The sequence below is a fragment of the Lepisosteus platostomus genome, chromosome 6 (assembly GCF_059453375.1).
Source record: "Lepisosteus platostomus isolate fLepPlt1 chromosome 6, fLepPlt1.hap1, whole genome shotgun sequence".
NCBI classification, from domain to species: domain Eukaryota; kingdom Metazoa; phylum Chordata; class Actinopteri; order Semionotiformes; family Lepisosteidae; genus Lepisosteus; species Lepisosteus platostomus.
Genome location: NC_142616.1, coordinates 18,048,829 through 18,069,678, shown reverse-complemented (window position 1 = coordinate 18,069,678; position 20,850 = coordinate 18,048,829). Strand labels below are relative to the sequence as shown.

At 43.7% G+C, this 20,850-nt stretch overlaps 1 protein-coding gene across 1 annotated transcript; it reads right to left on the bottom strand.

Annotated features, from left to right (window-relative positions):
* Window positions 1–8,309: 8,309 nt before the first annotated feature.
* On the bottom strand, window positions 8,310–20,328 carry plaua (plasminogen activator, urokinase a). The gene is made up of 11 exons (XM_088634527.1): window positions 20,189–20,328; window positions 16,568–16,650; window positions 15,782–15,830; window positions 15,268–15,372; window positions 14,565–14,721; window positions 13,379–13,482; window positions 12,603–12,789; window positions 11,617–11,768; window positions 10,978–11,118; window positions 10,374–10,522; window positions 8,310–9,988 (listed from the first exon to the last, which is right to left on the bottom strand). Exons 2-11 carry the CDS (start codon window positions 16,622–16,624, stop codon window positions 9,794–9,796), a joined length of 1,296 nt encoding a protein of 431 aa, XP_088490653.1. The 5' UTR covers window positions 16,625–16,650; window positions 20,189–20,328; the 3' UTR covers window positions 8,310–9,793.
* Window positions 20,329–20,850: the final 522 nt, after the last annotated feature.

Sequence of the window (20,850 nt, the reverse complement as noted above, 5' to 3'; positions counted from 1 at the left end):
CTGCACGCTCTCTGCCTCTGTGTAGCTTACCAGCTCATCTGGACAGGAAGGCATCTTGCTGCTATTTCTATTAAACCCAATGAAACTAATTTAATTTTAGACCGGTTTAGCAATCCTTTGTGGTAAAAGCAACTACATCCTTTTTAAATGAGTCTAATGACATTTCTATTCTGATTTCATCCATAATGGTTCAGGCTTTGGGTTTCTCATATTGCTGCAGTAGCTCCTGAACCACACAAGTCAGTGTAGTTTTCCTTCCTTTAGTTTCCGTCTTCACTGTTGGAGATTCCTTGTCCAGGAAGGCTGGTGAGAATTTTCATAGGGTTTCAGCAGTAAATCAGACTCTCAAAATACAGGTTCGGTCTGCAAACCATTTCATCATCTCGATGGATGATTATTGCTTAATGATTTAAAAAGACCACTTCATTATGGTATTAAATTGTAATAATATGCATTTTTTTATTTAGCGAGTACATCTGTCTTCTTCATTGAAATTTTCCAAAAACAGAACGCTGTAAGACACTGAAATGCAAACTGTGCTCTCACCTCATTGAAATTGTACCATTACAGAATTTGTGACAGACGGTTATTTATTGAAGAAGCAATGTGGTTTTCTTTCATCCACCACATGTGTGAGAGGCATTAAAGTCAGATATGCTGCAACCATAATTTGAAAGCATGCCTGTATGATGGTGACTGAATGTAGAAAATGTTGCTGGTGTTTATCATTATGAGGTTTCACGACTTATTATGATTATTAACTCACTTGATAAAACAATCGTGCTGTTCTGTCTGACCATCACTGTAATGCACCACCTGCTATCAACCAAAGTGAAAAAGACAATCGTCACACACAGTCGTTGATAAATGTGCATGTCCAGAAAGTCAAACGTGACAGTGGTCTCAAATTTTAAGGCTCCAGTCTCATAAAAATAAGTTCTTACTTTCTTTTTCTAAATTGTGACTGTGAAGAAGTTAGAAACAAACACTTAAGTTGGCATTTATATGGTACTGTAAAATATTGCATTATAAATGATATATCTATATTATATTAATACTATTAATGAATGATATTTCCTATGAAAGATGGACTCTTCATAGCCCTTTGTAAATCTAGTAAGGACAATAACAGTCCTTTTTTAACCAGATAAGCTGGTCGAAAGCAAATAGCACAAAAGACGAGCAGTAAAAATAAGAACAGACAATGAGTAAAGTGTACACAAGATAACAAATATACAACTGAACAGGGTGGGACAGGGTTAACAAGTGCAAATGTCTGAGATTTAATCACGGCTGAAAACACCCTCAGTTACGAATGTGGACGCTTTCAGCTACTGCTCAGCGACTTTTACGGACCGACGCCCAGACTCAGTGCTGGCTCCTTGGGTGGTTCAGCTTGGTAAAAGCACTGCATCTTAAATTGTAGGAGATGCAACAGAGTTAAGACAGGAAGCCATGTTGCAGTGATTTCATACACAGAGAGGGCAGATCAAACATGGAGAGAATGAAGGTCGTAACTGATTTATTTGGCTTTCTCCAGAGCATCTTAGAGCTCTGCCCAGGGTCTTTGTCTTGAAGCAATCTGGTGGCAGTATCTTGGTCAGATGAATTACTCATCTGAACTCATGACCTTCCTTTTCTAAGTCCAGAGGTTTAGCCACTGCCTTTCCCACTCACGATGACGAGTGTAGTATGGGTGAGAGTGGGAACTCTCACAGCAGTCATTACCCCTGATGCAGCAGCCTGTCACCTGAGCAATATTGTTAATACAGACGCAGAAAAAGTGGGGGCTCAGGGCAGACGCTGGTGGTGCTCACCCACGAAATGGAAGAGGCTGCGGAACACGGCAGGTTTTTCACACATCCAAAGTTTTGAAGATAATTCTTAAATCATGTGAGGGAGTTCATGTCAAGATCAATACTGCACAACGTCTTCGGAAGCACTGAGTGATTCACAGTATTGAAGCCTTGGATACACCTCTAAAGAAGCTGCACCTGTGTGAGTTTTGTGGAGATTCATTATGATGTCGCTGAGAACGTCAAGGGCTGCTGTAACACACCCATTCCCTAAACACAAGCCAGACAGCATGTCACATGAAATATAACTAGAAATGTTATGTCTAGAAAATAGCTGAATTGTTTTTGACTTTTTTTTTAGAATTTCAAATGATTTTTTAAAATGTGAGCTGTTTTAAAGGAGAAAGGAGAAGCCTGAGCCTGCAGTTGCTTACCATATTGAGGAAGTAGGTGGGCTGGGTGTAGTATTTGTAATTAGAACTCAGTGTCCGGGCTTCACTGGCAACCTATGTCTCTTTCAATTTCCAACCAGAAGTGAAAACTCAGTCCTGCTATGCATATCAGGAGTAATGCAGTGTATTTCCTCAACAGAGGAACTGGCACTGGGCTTTCTGCCCAGTCCTGGTGGGGTCTGGTATTTAGCTCCAAGTTTAGTTCACCTGGAGCTCAGTTCTTATCTGCATTAACACGTACTGTATGAGATTATTCTTTCATTGATGGCCATATATTCTGGCGAAAAATTATTGCTTCCTTTGAAGAGACCTAATATCAAATGTAAATGAAGGATACTAAGTATACAATTCTCCAGGAGGGTTTTGAAAAGTATGTATTCTTACTGCATAAATTGCACCACTTATCTGTCACCATTAAGAGGACTCTGTTTTCACACCACGGCCATATCGAAGACCAGACCCTACGAGGGGGGCAGCAGTGGGGCCTCACCTCGGCCGAGCCTGCATAGTCCTCCGCTTTAACCCACTGGCTGTGTTTCTCGACTTGAGTCGAATTTGGAACTTTTACCATATACTGTGATTCCCGACTCAAGTCCATGGCTGTGAAAAAACGCCCCTCCTTTCAGTGCTGAATCTGCCATTCTTTAGGAGTTTCAGAATGCCTGCCTTAATCTTCCCATCATGCCATTCTTTACATTAAAGTATTTTTCACCCCTCTTCCCAAACACAATGTGAAATGGCCCGGGCCTCATCTGAGTTTTCGGAGGGGCTGTCTCTTCTCTTGGTGAGATAAATCCTTGCCCGGCAGGCTCTGCAAGCTGCATGATATTTATAGTGCTGCGCACTCTGGGTGGTCTTGAACTGCTAAGCAGCTGCCCTGTAAATCGGGACTATCTTGTCCTGCGCTGCACTACAAAAGAAAAGTAATACAGCCGTCTTAATTTCAGCCCGCGCAGTTGCTGTGCACGTCGCCTCACGTACAGTAATTATGATTCACTCGCCCACTGTTTCGGATAGGGTGGCCTGTCAACGGCCTGCACTGATTTGTGTGCGGTCGTACGTTAACAGCTCTGCTCACAGAGCCGATGAAAATTGGTTTTAGACCGCGCACCCGTATCTATCCGTCGTTAATCTCAGGATGCGGCGTTGCAGTGGACAGTGGTAGCGGTTTTAATCGAGTCAATCGCTCTGCCGTCTAGGTAGGGTCTTTCTGTGAAGGCGTACGCCCCTTCTCTCAATTATATTGCTTTGACAAAACGACTCGTCTGCTGCCCGTTTACTGTAGCTGTGGATTTAAAGCAATCGAAACTCGTTGAGGTAGGCATTCTTCAAAAACAAAAACATTGACTATCCTTGGACTGCGATAAAAATGTTTTGTGGAATTTGCTGTCTAAGTGCCTCGTCTACGGTATTTTTAAATAATAGTTAGGAAATATTTTCTGAAATATGCGAAGATAAAGTATTTGCACTGGAAACAGCCGTGTGAAAAGTACCAGCACAACTTTATTGTGACTATTGTGCTCAGAGTATATTTAGCTCATTTTGACTGGGCAGCTGAACGTGCGACGTGTACAACAATAACGTTTGTACACATCGGCAGAGGAAATACAGAACTGTGATTACAACACTCCATACAAAGAAGTTAAAAATCTCAGGATTCAAGTATGATTTTCTAAAGAACTTAACTATTGGTACAGTGATAGTGCGTGACATGAAGCAGCAATGTACCACGTTTTATCATTTGGGGGGTTCAAATTACTTCAGCAGAAAACCCCGCCTAAAAGAAGTTGAAAATTCTCCTTAAATTACCTCATGACGCCCTCTCTTGGACAAAAGTAAGCAACGTATGACGAACACCCGTCTTTTTTTACTAATTGACTCCAGCGAGAATGAGAATCGGGCAGCTGTTATATTAAAGCTAAACGCCTTTTGTTTAATAAATGAAGTCGATGGACCAGGCTGGGGGCAAACTGACTATTCAGTCAGAAACCATATCAAATCATGATCATCAGGGAAAATAAATATAACCCACATAACCCAGATTAGAAGGTAATTATAGAAAGGATTTGAACATGATTATTTTAAAACTCCGAAGCAGAATAATCTAAAACTGCTATTTGCCAAGGCAGGAACGTTCCCATTGGATTCAAAAGAAAGCCGAAGTGTTAATGCTTTTTTATGTTTGTGTGTGCTGTATTGGATATGTTTGCCGATTAACAGGAAATATCCCCTTCCTCCAAGCCGGACTTCGAATTAATTAAGAATGGATGTAAGAACCTATACAGTCGCACGACAGAAGCAGACCAGATACAGGTTTCATCCACACAGCAGGTGGCAGAAGCGAGTCATTTACCAGCGCTTCTTGGTTCATCCGTGTTTAACGTCTACCAGTGAACACAGAGCACTACTGCGTGCACCAGTGTGAGCGGAGCGTACCCGCATATTACACAACCGCTCCTGCGGGGTCTTGGGAATGTCAAATGGAAATTAACATTTTTAATATGTACTATATATTATGCATACGGGTTTGTATGTCTTACATACAATATATTGTATGGAATATGTACAATGTATCTTATGGTAACGGCACTGTCCTCAGCAGCACAAGGGAGGGAAGCCGTAAAAAAAGCACACAGAATGTTTGGATATGCCTGAATACATAAAAGGAGTGAGGAATTAGAATATATTGTAGTTGTTCTTAAGATCTGCAGTGCGGTAGTAGACCCTCATCTAGAATACTGTGTTTACTTCCAGTCCCCAGAACACAGAAGGGATAATCCAGTCATGGGACTCAGGAGACTATTGTGTACCAACGGGTTGTGGGAGCCAGATCTCTTCAGTGTGGAACAGAAGAGATTTCATTCCAAGCCTAAAATAACCCAAAGGGTACAGATAGGTACAACCCAGGGAGCTGTTTCACACTCGGCAGCAAATCAAATACATGAGACCCTGGTTGAAAGCTGGAGGAGAATTCCTTCAGAAAGAACAGGAATTCTGTCCTGATATTTGCAGCTGCCTCCTGTTCCAGCCCCCTCCCTACAAAAGCCGGACGCTCCCATCATTCCAGGCTCAGCTTTGGGAGATGGATGCCTGGAAGCCCGCCTACCAGCGAGTCCAGGAGTGGCCGATGGCACAGGCTTCACCACACATCCTGACCATCTGGGTCCGGGGCATGGAGCGCCTGGCCCCGTTACCCCTTTTTATTCCCCCAACCTTTCGCCGGATCCCACTCCGGCTTTTATCTTTGTCATGTCTCTGTCATGGATGGACCACCCGGCTCTGGACGATTGCATTCCCTGGATTCCCCCCCCCCCCCCGAGCACCAGCGCACCGTCAACACGCCTCCCTGTTCTTCTTCCAGCCCCGAGCCTAGTCTTCCTTCCCCGTGTCTGTCCCACTCCCCTCCGGATTCTATCATCTGCACAGGGGCCTGAAAAACGCTTCGTGACACAAACTCTGGGCAGCTTTAAGAACCAGCTGGACGAAATGTTCAATTCGCACGGCTAGTAAATTACGAAACGAGCAAGATCATCCTCTCATGCTACAGAGCTTCACCGGTATGAACACTCATATGTTTCTAAGAAAACTGAAATCCCGAAAGGCAGTTTCACCATCTTTCTTGGTGGCCACAGAACTTGAACACGTCTGCAAAGAAGCCCAAGAGATCTCTGTATTGGCCACGAAAAGGCTTGGGATCGCTGCCTGTGATTCCTGCTTCCCTCGGCTCAGCCTTGCTACCTGACATTGCTTCCACTGTGGGCTGCTTTCGGCTCTGGGAAGCCCTGAGACAACGTAAACGGGCTGATTCTCAGGCCTGTGTCTATTGAAGGTGTGTTCTGATGCAAGGAGCGAGCACAGCCCTTAAATACAGCCTTGCTTGATAGCTGGTTACTGTCCTGGGTCTTCGTCTGCAGCTCCCACAGGAATGGTAGCCAGCTGGAATGGAGGACAAAATTCCATGGGCCTTTCTGCCTTTTTCATTAACTCCATATTGGCTCGTTTCATGTTACTTTTCATCTCTTTCCCTGTCATTCACCGTAGACCTCCGAACTCTCCAGCGTGGGGCTCCGCTTATCTGGAAAAGGCCCTGGAACCGGTGGGCACTCGATGACGAATAATGACTCAGTCCATTTGGCTGCTCGTCATGTAATTATCCAGCTTAACCAGCTCAGTGTGAAATGATAGCTGCTGCTCTGTGTATGTCTGCATCAGCCGGGCTGGAGCAGATGAACACGGCGCAGCCTGTGGGCAGGGGCCCGGACCCACGTCAGCCGGTACTCCCATTGCTGAGGGAGCCGGGGTTTCTCCAGGAATGACTCACGGAGTATCCCTGGAAACGGAATGGCAGAGACTCCCACCTTCCCAATTGCGGCTGGTCACCACGGCACACGCAGCAGAGCCCACCCCTGCAACAGCTCACGCCTGACCCTTCCTCACACTTTCCCGGCAGAGCAGCAAGGAAGCGGAGCTGCAGCTGTTCCTCTCTGGGGGCGTTCTGCTAATCCCTGAAAAACCCGGGCGGATTAAAAGATCCACAAACTCTTTCCACTCCGCCGTTCCCCACAGATGATGTTGCAGGCTGCCGGAGAGACCGGTGTTCAGAATTTCAGTAGTGTTGAGTCGAGATAATACGTGAAAACTGGCGGATGCTTTAGCTAGCAGAAGAGGATCAACACTTGTGGTTTTATAGGAAAAACGCATGTGAGTGAGTAAACCCCTAACCTCTCAGCAAAGTGTGGAATTACCCAGCGAAGGGTGTTGGGGTTGTCCATTAGTTACACAAGAGACCTTGTTGTTCATGGAAACCAGCGGTGAGCTTGGCTGGGAAAATACTGCTGTTTACACTTGAACATCCTGCAGAATACAGCTGGAGTAGCTTGTTCTTCTACTGTCCATGGAAGAGTTCAATAACCGAGACTCATGGCTTGTTGACAGCTGCTTAATCTGAAAGATTAACATAAAACACAATATAAAAAATGTGTGGGTTCGCATTTATGACATTTTAAATTAAGATTTTGTGAACAAAGGTTGTTTTTAACCAGTTTGTTTTAACTGGCATTTACCAGTTAATTAGTAATTAATCAACCTTGGTGTTTTCCATTTTAGATTTGTACTGTAGTTTATGTTTCTACTATTTACACACAACATCCGGCACTGGTCTATGTTAATTGTCGTCTGTGCTACATTCACATGGGCTTGACTTAGGTCTTAGTCTTCTTGAATTTTTTGGGGTCGCTTCTACTTTTTGCTTCTAACTAATTTGGTATTACCTGTTAATTTATCTAGTTTATTATTATGATCTTATATCAGGATCTAGGTAAGTTATATGTATATATGTTACGAACAGCAGGGGTACCCTCACAGATCCCCACAGTACTCCTCTACTTCCCCATTTCACCATTTTCCCTATGCTGTTGCCTTTCCATTAACCAGTTCTCTAAGTACAGATTTTACATTGAATGCCTACTGCCTAGACTTTGGGAAATATTTTTCTGTGAGGAACCTAAAAAAATGCCTTATTGATATCAAAAGACACCATGTCATACACTTTGTATCCATTACTGCTGTGTTTGATGAAAAGACCCTTGACAAGTTAGATAGTAAAACCCATAAAACCTTTTTTCTCAATCCATGCTAACTATTCTTAAGAATTGTGCTGTCATGCAGTGTCATTCTCTAGTTTAGACCTAATTATTCTTTCTTCAGTCTTGCATGCAGTAGTATTAATAAGAGGTACTGTTCTATAATAACTTGGTTCAGTTTTGTCTCCCTGGTCATGAATGGGTCCTACATTATGAGTTTCCAGTCAATGGATATTGTCTGTTTCAACACACCGCTGGAAGAGTTCTGTTAATGGCCTATGAATATCAGACATCTCTTTCCTTATGTGCATTTGGTAGAAATCTATTGTATGTCACAGTTTTGTGTAATCTCTGCATCTCCAAGGATGACCTGAATTGTCACATGCGCTTAAAACTGTTGCATGATCATTAAGTAACTAGGCAAGACAATAAAAAGTAATGAAGTGGGAGCGTGTTTTCAGACAAGTATATAAACCAAGTTTTAACAACTTGAAACATAGTTTATTGTGTCTTGAAATGATTAATAAAACAGCAAATATACATGATAAAAGTACAAAATTAGAGTTACAGTCTGAAAGAAATAAAAACCATTCTGGTTCCAGCCCAATTTAATTACAAAATAAAAATAAAAACCTACTGGGAAAAAAGACTTTAGAAAGCTTCAACTTGAGAAAGTACAAACTTCAGTTGCAGAATTAAATGGCCTGAAATAATTGTGAAAAACATCTAATAAGGTACAAAATCTCTTAACATATTACAAAAGAGATCTCTCAAAGCCTGCTTTTATAGATGTGCTTGATCTAAAGCTATACCCAGCACCAACCACCTGTTTTCTCAATTTCACAGCTCCTCTGTTTTTTTTACCACACTCACGCCAGTTCCAAAACTTCAAGAATATATTTGGAATGATGAATACAAAAACAGAAAATACAATAAAATCTGAGAATGAGGAGGAGTAAATGTACTCAGGGTCAGGGAAAAAAAACATGTTTTCTAATTAAAAACTTCTAATACACCGTAGCAGAACACAGTCTTTAGGCTTAGGATTCCTCTTAATGAACACAGAAATATTGAGTCACAAAAATAAATATAAACAGGTGTCACACTATAAAACTGATGAAAATAATGACAACGAATGCAGGAACTGATGTGGTTTTGACATATTCATGCGTTACAGGAAAGAGAACCACGTGTATTCCACTATGTGCATCAATGTTAAATATAATTAAATATTTATTTCAGTATGCAAAGTACATTGTACTTTTATGTTTATGCGCGTTATACATGTATAAATATAACAACTTTTTTATCACATCTTCCACCAAGTTTTTTTTTTTTAGATGTTGCCTTGATCAGAATTTCCTGTCCAGCAGTAACTTTCCTCTGATGGGCTGTCCAATGTCTTTCCAGCGGCAGACTCAAGACAGCAGCGCTGCACTCTGTCCGCGTCACTGCATTGCATAGGATTTCAATATTCAGTATTGAAATAGCATTTCAATATGCAGCTGTTCCAATGCTGACTCGTGTCCGTTTGCACTCAGGGCCTAATCAAACAAAAGGCTTCCCTCTGACATATGCGGTATCGAACTTTTAATGAAGTTAAATACCGATTTAAGATTCCTTTATTTTCACGGTACTGCACTGCTCCACAAGTGCAATTTTCTAAAAACCCTAAAAAGCAAAGCTCAAAGTTTAAAACTTTTTTCTTTCTTTCAGAAAAGCAATGACCTTTTTCGATACTGAAAAGTATCATATTTTCAGTATCGTCCCCTCCCACCCCACCGTTTTAACTGGAGCAGTATAATCCTTTTCAGCACTCTGCTCCTCTGGAGCTCTGCAGGGGTGCAGAGTACCGATTCCGTCATGAGTGGTCAGCCGGCAGTGTTGCAACGTCACATTGACGTGTGTTCATAGGCTTTGCTTAGGTGGGTCTTCGTAAAGGAGCCGAAGACAGGAGAGGACTTCACTTCTGCGGGTACACTGCTCCTGCAGCCATCGCCTGCATGCCCGTTTGTTCCGCGATCCACTGGTTGTAGTTCGTCACCTTTGTGTAGACACCTGGCCGGTACTTTCTGGCACAGCCTTCTCCCCAGCTCACAATTCCGAACAGGTACATCCGATGATCCACCTCACACACCAGGGGTCCTCCCGAGTCGCCCTGCGGCACACACACACATAGGAGCAAATCAGAGGGGAGTCCTGCGCATTTAGAAACAGAGCACCCTGCTTCCCTTCACACATCCTGAGGAAGCTTACTAACTTCTGTTCATGTCAGTGGGGTTCGGATTTTGAATGACCGGGCCGGACACAGGCACTCTCGTCATGCTCCCTGTCCTCGAAATCTGAGAACAGCCGACCAGAGACGCCTGCAGTCTAAATCCCCTTACGCACTAAACGCGTTTTTATGAAACTCCCAGTAAGTTTGTCACAGTGCATGTTAAGATTTAAGAACGGTTAACTGCTGCTATTTGGAAGACGGCACTGAAATGGGTGGGGGGCGGAAAAACGAGCACGGCTTTCGCAAGACCGAGTATCCCGCTTACCTTACAGGAGTCCACGGTCCAGTCAGAACCACCGGCACAGAACATGTTTCCCGTCAGCATGTTCCCGTAGTACTGCTCGCTGCTGCAGACCGACTGAGGGAGCAGCTGCACTCTGGCCTCTCTCAGGTAATTGGAATAGTACCACAGACCTGCAAGCACCAAACACTCACTGTGAGCAGGGAATCGCTCTGACTCTGTCCTGCCAGCAAGAAGGAGCCCCTGAAGAACCAGAAATGGCGGTGTGTTTCCTAACTGCTGAGGAAGAGCAAGTGTTGAGAAGAAACTGAAAGCGCTCTTAAGCCGAGGGACTTGTATGAGGCGTGTGGCTGTATCCTCTGGTTGGAAGAAAAGCAGAGCGCTGTGCTGAGGGAGAAGTGAAGTCACTTACACCTCAGGGGCAGCATTCCTGTGTGAGCCTGCTGTGTGTTGGCCACAATGGTTCGCTGCTTTTTTTCCACGTTTTTTTTTTAATGAAAAACCTTCCAGGTTGATCCGTGATATCAGCCCTATTTCTCCCCCCATTACGGGGGAAAAAAGGACTGTGTTTTGAATGGATGCGGGTGTGGGATGCCGAGATGTTGTGCACCAGGGTGAGCCAGCTTACTTTCTCTCTCCCTGCCATAGCCCGCTATTTCACAGGTCGACCCAGCTGGGAGCATTCTGCTCTGTGGAGGGAGACAGACCGTCTTCACTGCCCTGGACTCTACCGCACACTGCCCAGATTGTGACCTCATTTTCACCAGGGCTGGGGAGGAAGACACACGGGAAACAAACACGAGTGAAACCCTTTTCTTCCACAGTAAAACAGGCCCACGCCGGGCTCGTTAAATCCGCTTCCCCCTTGGATGCGAGCTGTAGTGCTGTCCCGCTTCTAGTTCGTTCAGCCCCACACGGCCCACTGTGAGGCCCCACAGCCCCAGACAGCCTCAGCGGTTGCCAGCGTCTGAGGCTGCTGTGGTCAGCCGGCAGCACGGCTGTCAAGACACGCAGGCGAGCTGGGGATGTGCTGCGGTGTGTGGGCAGACTCTCGGCAGTTTCCAGGGGAGGGTCAGAAAAGTTGTTTTCCTCAGATCCTCATCTTCTCAGCTGCAAGTACTCTCGAAGAAACGTAAAGAGCTGGCCCCCGTTCTCTCGCTGAGCTGAAGAGACCTCTCAATTGGAACGTTTCAGCCAAAGCCAAGGGTAAAAAAACATAGCAATAGCACAAGGGGGCAGAATACACGTGACATCGAGTGGGATATACCTATGTCGTTGTTGTAGTTCCCTTGACTGTCATCAAACGCAGGGTGAATGATGATCTTTTCCACCTGGAACTTCTGCTCTTTTCTCGAATCGGTTTCGTTGATGGCACCCTTTCCCAAGAAGATGGAGTAACGGTTCGGGTCCGTACTGGCACTGAAAGAGAAAAAGAAAGACCGTTCCTCTCTGTCATCACAAGGCTCTCTCCAGTCGTACAATTATGAAACAAACTTGTCTTTATAAAGGGGTGGGTCTGACATGAAGATGATGATGATGATGATGATGATGATAATAATAATAATTGCTTACACTTATATAGCGCTTTTCTGGACATTCCACTCAAAACATTTTAAGGGTATAGGGGACTCCCCTCCACCACCACCAATGTGCAGCCCCACTTGGATGATGTGACAGCAGCCATAGTGCGCCAGTCCTCTTACCACGGAGGAGAACAGAGTGATAGTTCATAGATGGGGATTATTAGGAGGCCATGATTGGTAAAGGCCAATGGGGAATTTGACCAGGATGCTTTTTTTGAGAACTGCCTGGGATTTTTAATGACCATAGAGAGTCAGGACACAGAGTCAGTTTTACATCTCATCCAAAAGATGGCTCTTTTTTACAGTATAGTGTCCCCATCACTATACTGGGGCAATAGGACCCACATGGACCACAGGGTGAGCGCCCCCTGCTGGCCCCACTAACACCTCTTACAGCTGCAACCCTAGCTTTCCCAGGAGGTCTCCCATCCAGGTACTGACCAGGCTCACACCTGCTGAGCTTCAGTGCTGCCAGTTGTGAGTTGCAGGGTGACATGTTTCTACAACGCACTTGGAGTGCAGCGCCTTGCCCAAGGGTACACCACTGGTGCCCCGACAAGACCTGAAACCACTGCCTCCCAGCTGGGGAGCAGAGCCCCGACTGCTCTTCTACACCACCGCCTCCCTGTTTCTCGCAGGGCAGCGACGTCTGAGCTGAGCAGGACTTTACCCGTTAGGGAAGCAGTGTGCAGCCGTCACCAGCCAGCAGGAGGCGATCAGGCTGCCTCCGCACGTGAAGAACTCGGATGTCCTGGAGCGCTGGAAGATGGCGCCGGTCCAGGGCTGGGATTCGATGGCCGTCACTTTTCCCCCAACGATCTTGAACAGCTTCTGCTCCCGCTTGCCGCATGTGGCCGCTGCCGGAACAATTTCACAAAGAGGGGTCAACTTTCAGAGGTGGTGGACTTTCAGAGATACTGTTGGCCTATTTTAGGCAAACCTCTTGATCAGGATTTCCTACTGCACATGTGAAAACTAGTCGGAAACTGTGTGCAATTCACTCGGTAATTCTCTGTTGTTTATGCACAGGGTGTATCCATCTTCTGAAAAGTTTCCATTCAACTTTATAATCTCAATATTTGTATATTGCCAATGAAGTGATCTTATCTTGAAGTGTAGCTGGCGTGCATCGCTAAGACCCTGTATGTTTTTTTCTGAATGAATGCGAAGTAGCACAGCAAAGGCATTCCGAGCCAACAAACCACAGCAAATGTCCTCCTTTTGTTAGTATCCCATCGTGACACTCTATGACTAAATAATGTTTACAACGGTTTCACCCACATCAGTTTACTTCACCCCCTGCCTCTCTCAGATTAACAGCTCGAGCCCTTGTCCTCTGGCATGAGTGAATTCTTGAAAGTTGAGAGAGGCTTCTGAACGTCAGACATGCCTGTTCTACAGTGTATGCACAGTAGTGAAAAAATCGTCCCACCCATATCTGCTTACTCAGTTTTGAGGCACAGGGCTGAATCTGGCAATACTCCCGGACGATCTTGAAGCCTTGTCTGACATGGCACCAGGGTTTCCTGTCCCCATTGGGATTCCTGCAGGTCCCGTGAAACAAGAGTTAATCATCAGCACACTGAACACACCAGACACGTATCTTGGTAACAAATCTGGAACTGATTCACAACCTTCGACAGCTTTGTGTTCAACATCACATTCCCAAAAAAACCAGTGTCACGCTGAGCAATCTCTATTCTAATAATGTTAATGAGATGATTGCACCTTGAATAAATATAGCATGTATGCATGTGCATATGTTTCTCCTTTAATGCGAAAACGCATTACCAGTGTGACACAAAAAGAGGATGTAGAGGAATCTTGAGCAAGAATATTGTGATGGACTTTCAGAGATATTGTTGGCCTATTTTAGGCAAACCTCTTGATCATGAGTGGAAGTAGTTCCCCATCAAAACAGCATCAAAATCCTGTCAGCATATCTGCTGTGTTAGTCAACAGGTTTCAAGTGTGAGAATTTGGTAATAAGCTATACCAGAACCCCACATTCACATATTAAACTCCTCAAAGACACTGACAAAGTCAACCCAATGGACATCTTCTGAATTTAAGGTGAAAGATGAACCACAGGACAGCATAGTAATTAAACTCCAGAACAGGAGGCACTTCACTATGGTTTGTGGGGGTCTGGAACAAGCAACCCAGCCATGTAGTTGAAGCTGATGCACTTGCATCTGTCAAGAATGGTCTGGAAATATGAAATGGAGTACATAAAGGAAATGTAAGATCTGGTATTTCTAGACAACCAAAAGCCATTGTCCTGTTTCTCTTTTCTTTTGCTGTGCAGTTGTGGATTAAATGCCTTTTAATTAACGACATGTTTCTAGAAAGCAGGAGACTGCTCTTTTTTAAAGGACAAGATTGATCATGCTGCTCTTGAGTGGAAAATAATGCGGCCAAATCACACTCAAACAGTTAGAGAATATTTGTTTAAACTATGTGCGTTCTGATGGTCCAGGAATGTACAAAATTGAAGTTATGTGTATCTCTACATATCACGCAGAGATGCTTTTACGATATCTTGTCCTGTTCCGAGATATGTTTACCATTCTGTCTGTGGTGAGTATGGCCGCTGGGTGTATGAGGAGCTGTTCTCCTTAATTACCTGCAGTAGTTGTGATTCCCAAGTCCCAGGGTTAATGCATCTGCCTGGTAGAGAATTTCAAGTGATTCATAATCCCACTCCAGACAGTCCTTTCCAGTCTGAGACTTTGACACGGTGCCTCGGTAGTTCTGTCCATTTCCGTTGTAGCACTTTGCTGAGGTTTCTGGGCAAGAAGAAGAAAATTAGACATTTGAGGAAAGCTAGGAAGGGCAGCACGGTGCAGGAGTGGTTAGCATTGCTGCCTCGCGGTACAGAGGTGCTGGGTTCAGTTCCTGGGATGCTGTCTGTATGGAGTTTGCATGTTCTCCCCGTGTTCATGTGGGTTTCCTCTGGGTGCTCCGGGTTTCCTCCCACAGCCCAAAGACATACTGGTAAGTTAACTGGCTTCTGAGAAAATGTGGCTGCTCTTGTGTGAGTGTGTGCGATGGACTAATGTCCTATTAAGAGTACTGTATATCCTGCCTTGTACCCGGTATAAGCTCCAGCTCTTCCATAATGGATGAATGCAAAGCTGGGAGAAATGTTGTTGAATTAAATATTACTTCTTGAAAGACAGTGTCTTGTATTTAACGCACAGTGTGGGTAGCATATCAAACAGCTAGCAGAATGACCAGGTGTCCCAGACAGAGGAGAGGAAGAATTATAAACAGCAGGAAATGAGTAGAGAATCAGGGAAATAAAGGGGCAGAAAGGGCCTAAAGGCTTGTACCTATTTCACAGTTTTTCCCACTGAAGTCCCTGGGACAATGGCAGATGAAGTGTTTGTTGCTGTACTGGTATGCGCTGGAAATGCCTCCATTCAAACAAATAGCACCTAAAAAAAAGTCCAAGATACCGCTTATTAAAAACTGCAGCTCAGTGCCTAAGGATTCAGAGTAAATTATCTTCGTTTTAAGTGCTTCAATTTTACATAATGTGAAATTTTTTGCAGGTGGAAATATAGTTACATGCAAACACTGCAGTAACATGTGCAGTAACAAATTAACTTATTACACTACATAAATCTGCCTTTTTGAAAACAGTAAAAATCTAGGCTGCTTCAGGTTAATTAAAGGCTGATCAACTTACAACTCATTGAATAAGGGGAAGTTAGTGAAGTGACACTTCAGAATGTGTTTTTTTTCATTGATCATGCAGCAGCATGCGCAGCTCTGCATGTAGGATTTCAGTTATTCTACCTGAGTGAAATTGTTCTGTATGTGAAATAAAATGAGCTGATTTACCTGTTTCCTCCCCTGAATATATGTCTTGTGCTGTTTCCCTCAATAGGGCCTGAAACAAAGTGAAACAAAGGTGTTCTGCTCAGCAAAACCTTCACGGCCTTCATCACCTCCTGCAAGATTAAAACCTTCAAAGAACAGTGCTGGCTGTTGCCATGAGCTTTCATTTCTGATGTACTATTAGGCTCCTTATTTACCCTGGGTGGTATGGTGCCACCAGTTTCTCAGTTTTATCCTCAGCTTTCATTCTGGGTTTTAGCCCCACTTAAAACATCTTAATTTGTATGAGTTTGTATTTAGTTTTTGTTGCTGACAAAACTCGAGTTGAAAAGACACATAGGAGACTGAAATTAAAATACCCTGTGTCAGCAGAACCTTAGCACGCAGTGCTCATATAGGCCTGGGTCTCTGTTCTGGGGGATGCTTAATGCTGTCCTGTAATGAACTTGGGAGACATGAAGCAATTTCTGCATTTCTTCTCTTTTCTTTCAGTTGCTGTCTGGCATGTGACTTTTGTCAATAGATTCACTCAAGCTATGCTGAGTTTTTATTTTATTTTTAAAATCATATATCAAGGCAAGAGATTGTTTCTAGTTCACTTTGGAAAACGCTATAGGGAAGAGTTGTCTTTCGTTAAGATATTTAAGGAGCAGAGAAGTGGCATTTAATGCCTGAGAAAAAACGTCAGTCAATTAAGCAAATTCCCAAAGAGGAACCTTCAATTATCATTCAAAGTGTCTTGACATCAGCACAAACCATGAGAAACAGTGCTTCCTCTTTTCTACTTACAGCTTCACTGCAGAGGATCAGGGCCGCAAGAGCAGCTAAGAGAGTCAGGAACCTCATCTTTTCCAAAGGTTGTTGTTTTCTTCCTTTTTTGGAAAAAGTGCAAAAGAATGAACATGTCAGCTCATTTTTTGTAATGAGAAGCAACACAGTTCCTCAGTCTTTATCATCCTCAGCTCTTCAGAGATTTCAATATTCGGTTTGTTGTCAAGGCTTCTAATTCTATTCATATTCCCAGAGGCTTGATCTCTTTCAAACTATGATTGATACTATGGTAAAGCTAAATTTGTTTAAAAAGTCTCCTGAGGTTAGCAAGCGAAAAAAACAGCTTGTGTAAATGTCATAACAAACAATTATTTTCAATATAGAGAAACAGAAAATACCAGGTTTTAGCAAATGTATTTTGAGGCACAATGGGCACAATGCATGCAGCAAAAAGCCATAGTCCCATCTGGGTTAGATGAAGTCTGTTTAATATTGCTGATGTGCTTAAGACTCATGTAATTCTTCATGTTCAGACTTGAACACTAAAGAAATGTTCCAGCTAAGCTTGTACAGCTTCCAGAATAACAGGGGTTCAGTGAATGTGGGTGTCAGACAAAGCCTGAGGCATTCTAGCCTGAAGTGGCTTGATTTGTGTTTTAAATGAACAGATTTTCACACAAGTTAGAGACAGGCTTGCTCTTCGAAATGAGTAGGGTTTAGACACCTAGCTTCTGAGAACAGAACACAAGCCAAGAACTCATTTGGAATATTTTGTACACCCTTGGTCACAAAGTGATGAAACAAGATTTTGCTACTTTAGAATCACTCCTGAGAAAAGAAACTAGACACATTCTGAGGCTCAAGGGCATGTGGGGATGTCCCACACTGACAGCTGAAAACTGAACCCTATTTTTCTGAAACAAAGAAGGCTAATACCTGATCCAAGTACTGTATTAAAATCCCATAATCCCCAGTGGAGCTCCCCAGAATAAACAGTGAAACACAAACCAGAGGACACAAGCAAAAGCTTTGTTTAATTTGTTTAAAACCAAAAACAGCAGGCACTTCTTGATCCCCGAGGCCTGTGAGAGTACAGTATGAAATAAGCCACTCAGGCATGTTGTTGAAATGGAAAGTCTTGAAACAGCTGGATGAGGTGCTTGGATCAGTTAAGTACTAGCTACAAGATGGCTGGAAAATGGGTCAGATGGCTGGATGGTTTCCTAGTGTTTGTAGCCTTTCTCGTGTTCATGTGTTCCTAACAGGTAGAAGGCAAACATACCAATAAATATATTTCAATGTTTCATCTATTCATTTATTTATTGTTGAAGGCAACATTTCACCATGAAATGTTTGCCAGGATGGTATGATTGTAAATAGCACCTACTACTGAAGTGCAAAGATGCTGCTACATGGGCTGAGAAGTCGGAACAGGAAACTGCTTTAATTGCTTTAGGTCCAAAGCTTGTGTTTCAACAACACAAAAATGTTATTGCATCATTTGGTCTTGCAGCTGGGAAACAACAGCTAGACTTCATTACAACATTTTACAAAAGAAGAATTTCCCCCTGGATTGCATCAGTATCTCATCTGAAACATTAACATATGCGCCAATACACAAGTGATAAAAGCGAAGGAAGAAAAGCTGTTAAGAAACTAAAGTGTGTCAGTAATCGGGAATGCAAAGAAATATGTGTTTATCTGGTGTGTTATGACACCCAGCTTCAGTGACAAGACCCTGCAAGTGAGTGACTTTTAAGATGACAACATAGACACCCACTGGCACCTCCAGCTGTAATTAATACACAGACAGCATTCTGTAGTCCTTAAGCAGACGTGGGCAGTCTTTGTTGCTGGACAAAGCGTGCATGGAAATCTAAGCCTGTTGTCTTAAATCTTGTCGGCTGCTTAAGCCAAGATCTCATAAAACTTAAAAACATTTTATGTGAAAGGGTGACAAACTGATTAGCGCTAAGGTGCCCAGAACAGACTCTAGATTAAAGATGAGACCCGTAAAATACCAACAGACAGACACAGACACCATGAATCACCTAAATATTGGTGTGGGACATCCCCATACACTTGCTGACTTGTATCACCTCTGGCATCAAGGTAAAGAAATATTTACCTTTCAGAAATTTGAGGCAGAATCCGCAGTATAGTTCTTTTCTTTTCATTCTGCAGTAATGGAGTGTACTGTGCCCCTGTGTGTTATTCTGCGGTAATGGAGTGTACTGTGCCCCTGTGTGTTATTCTGCAGTAATGGAGTGTACTGTGTCCCTGTGTGTTATTCTGCAGTAATGGAGTGTGCTGTGCCCCACTGAAGATTACTGCTCATTGCTGATGAAATCACCAGACCTATCCATTTATTTCTACCCAGTCAGATTGAGGTTCCCAAGTGAAAGCTCATGTACGTCTCTAAGGCTGTACCTTTTCATTCTTTTCACAATCATCTCTGTGTGGTTTAGCACAGTGTTGCTGTGCTATTCTGGTCACTGCTATGCTTGACCGCACTATTTGCAGTGTGGTTTCATAGCCTCTGCATTTAACAATCAATATAACCAACACAGTGGCAGAAGTTTAACTTCAAACCTGTAAAAACATTGCTGTGCAGTGAAGAGCCTTCAGCATCTGGCAATGAAACAGATATTTCTTTTTACCTCTGAACCTACACACAGAAATAGGTATTCATAGATGAGCTGATGTGCTTTGAAGCCCTTCCCATGTCTGAGCTCAGGGCAGCTCTGCTGCAGAACGTGAGTAATTAAACTCCCCCAAAAGAGCTGACGTCCAGGTCTGAGTGGTAGAAAAATATGGCTTGTCAAGTTCAACACCACAGAAGCAGTCACCTGTTTTTAAGTGTGCAGGAACGCTGGCTGAAATAGGCATTTACTTCTAAATTGCTATGCTTGCACTGCACGAGGAAGGCAGTCGCCTCAGTCTGGAGAGTAATGGATTACTTGTGGGGCTGAGAAGCCAGCATGCTGACTCGCCACTGCATTATATACATTACTCCACTGACATGTGCAACCATGATTTCTATCACTGAACTGTGAAGATCCCATTACGGACACAGGACTATAACCTGTCATTTATCTTAGCCAGAGAGACCCCTACATTATAACGCAATGGTCATTTTGCAAATGTACCTTTTTCTATGAGTCCATATTGCATTTGTACCACAGTTTGCGGATGTTCATTCTGCATTTGATATGCCAAATAAAAACCGAAAGAGGCACATGGGCTTGTCCTCACACGCCGAGAGGACAAAGCAGCACTGTAATCGCGTCTGTGCTTCCTTGAAAGACTCTGAAGCCAGTGTACAGGCTAATGCTCTTTTCCAGGGGACGTTTGGTGCTGGAACCCAGAGCACCCATGAGATGTGAACGATCAGTGATAACTGGAGGACCGAGACGAGGAAAGTTGCAACCACAGTCTTGGTGGTAAATAATCGAAAGGGAGCAGAATTCACCCCAGAACATTGATAAGCTTCTCTCTACGGAGAATTAATCAGACCAAAATGTATGTGGCCCCAGATAAGTGCTGCTTCATCCTATCATATTGCTGTTGGTACTGTTAATCGGTCCTGTGAACCTACAGTACATCCTTTCCTCAACACTAGAATAGAATCCGTCTTACCTGTCTCACTGAACGGTGCGGGTCAGTGTCTGCCGGAATGAAGCACTGCGAGCGGAGTGGCCCCTCACTGGAATTTGCGCCCTGGGCTTCTTTGTCGTGCTGCTGTGGAAGAGATGCCTTATATAACAGAGATGTGAGTGGCCAGGGGGAGGGCCAGTTGCAGATTGACACATCCAGAGTGACACGTGCAGGCTGCAGGCAGCTGAGCTGAGACAGAGACCTGCCACGGTGACTCATGCTAACGCCTCCTGCCTTCTGCAGAAATAATGTGGGAAGAAAGACTTCCCAAAATGGTCTCCTTTGAAGGTGGGACGGAGGCGGGGAGGGTTTAGCTGCCTCTCTCCACACTCCCTTTGTGTTTGCATTGTTTGTCATTATAAATGGTTAATGAATACTCTAAGCATAAACAGTCTTTTATGCTGTATAATTTCACCCGAGATGTTTCTTTGGAAAGTAAAACAGACATTAGAAAAAATTAGCACCTCAAGACGACCTACCTACTGTATCTGTCTGTCTGTCTACGAGTAACTGGAAGAATTATCATGATAATTAGTAATTACCATTTTATAACCAAATTGATTACTTTTGACTGTTTTGTTTACGTCGATATCTATTTTCGGTTTGTTTCACCGTCTCATGAAGCGAATCAGTCAGCAGGACTG

What these genes read in the sequence shown, in the direction of transcription:
- plaua (XM_088634527.1), bottom strand. Translation starts at nt 16,624, where the DNA reads ATGAGGTTCCTGACTCTCTTAGCTGCTCTTGCGGCCCTGATCCTCTGC. An exon ending in TGGGAAAAACTGTGAAATAG is followed by an intron (nt 14,722 to 15,267) that starts GTACAAGCCTTT and finishes CTTCTTGCCCAG; the next exon opens with AAACCTCAGCAAAGTGCTAC. An exon ending in GCCCTGTGCCTCAAAACTGA is followed by an intron (nt 12,790 to 13,378) that starts GTAAGCAGATAT and finishes TTGTTCCGGCAG; the next exon opens with CGGCCACATGCGGCAAGCGG.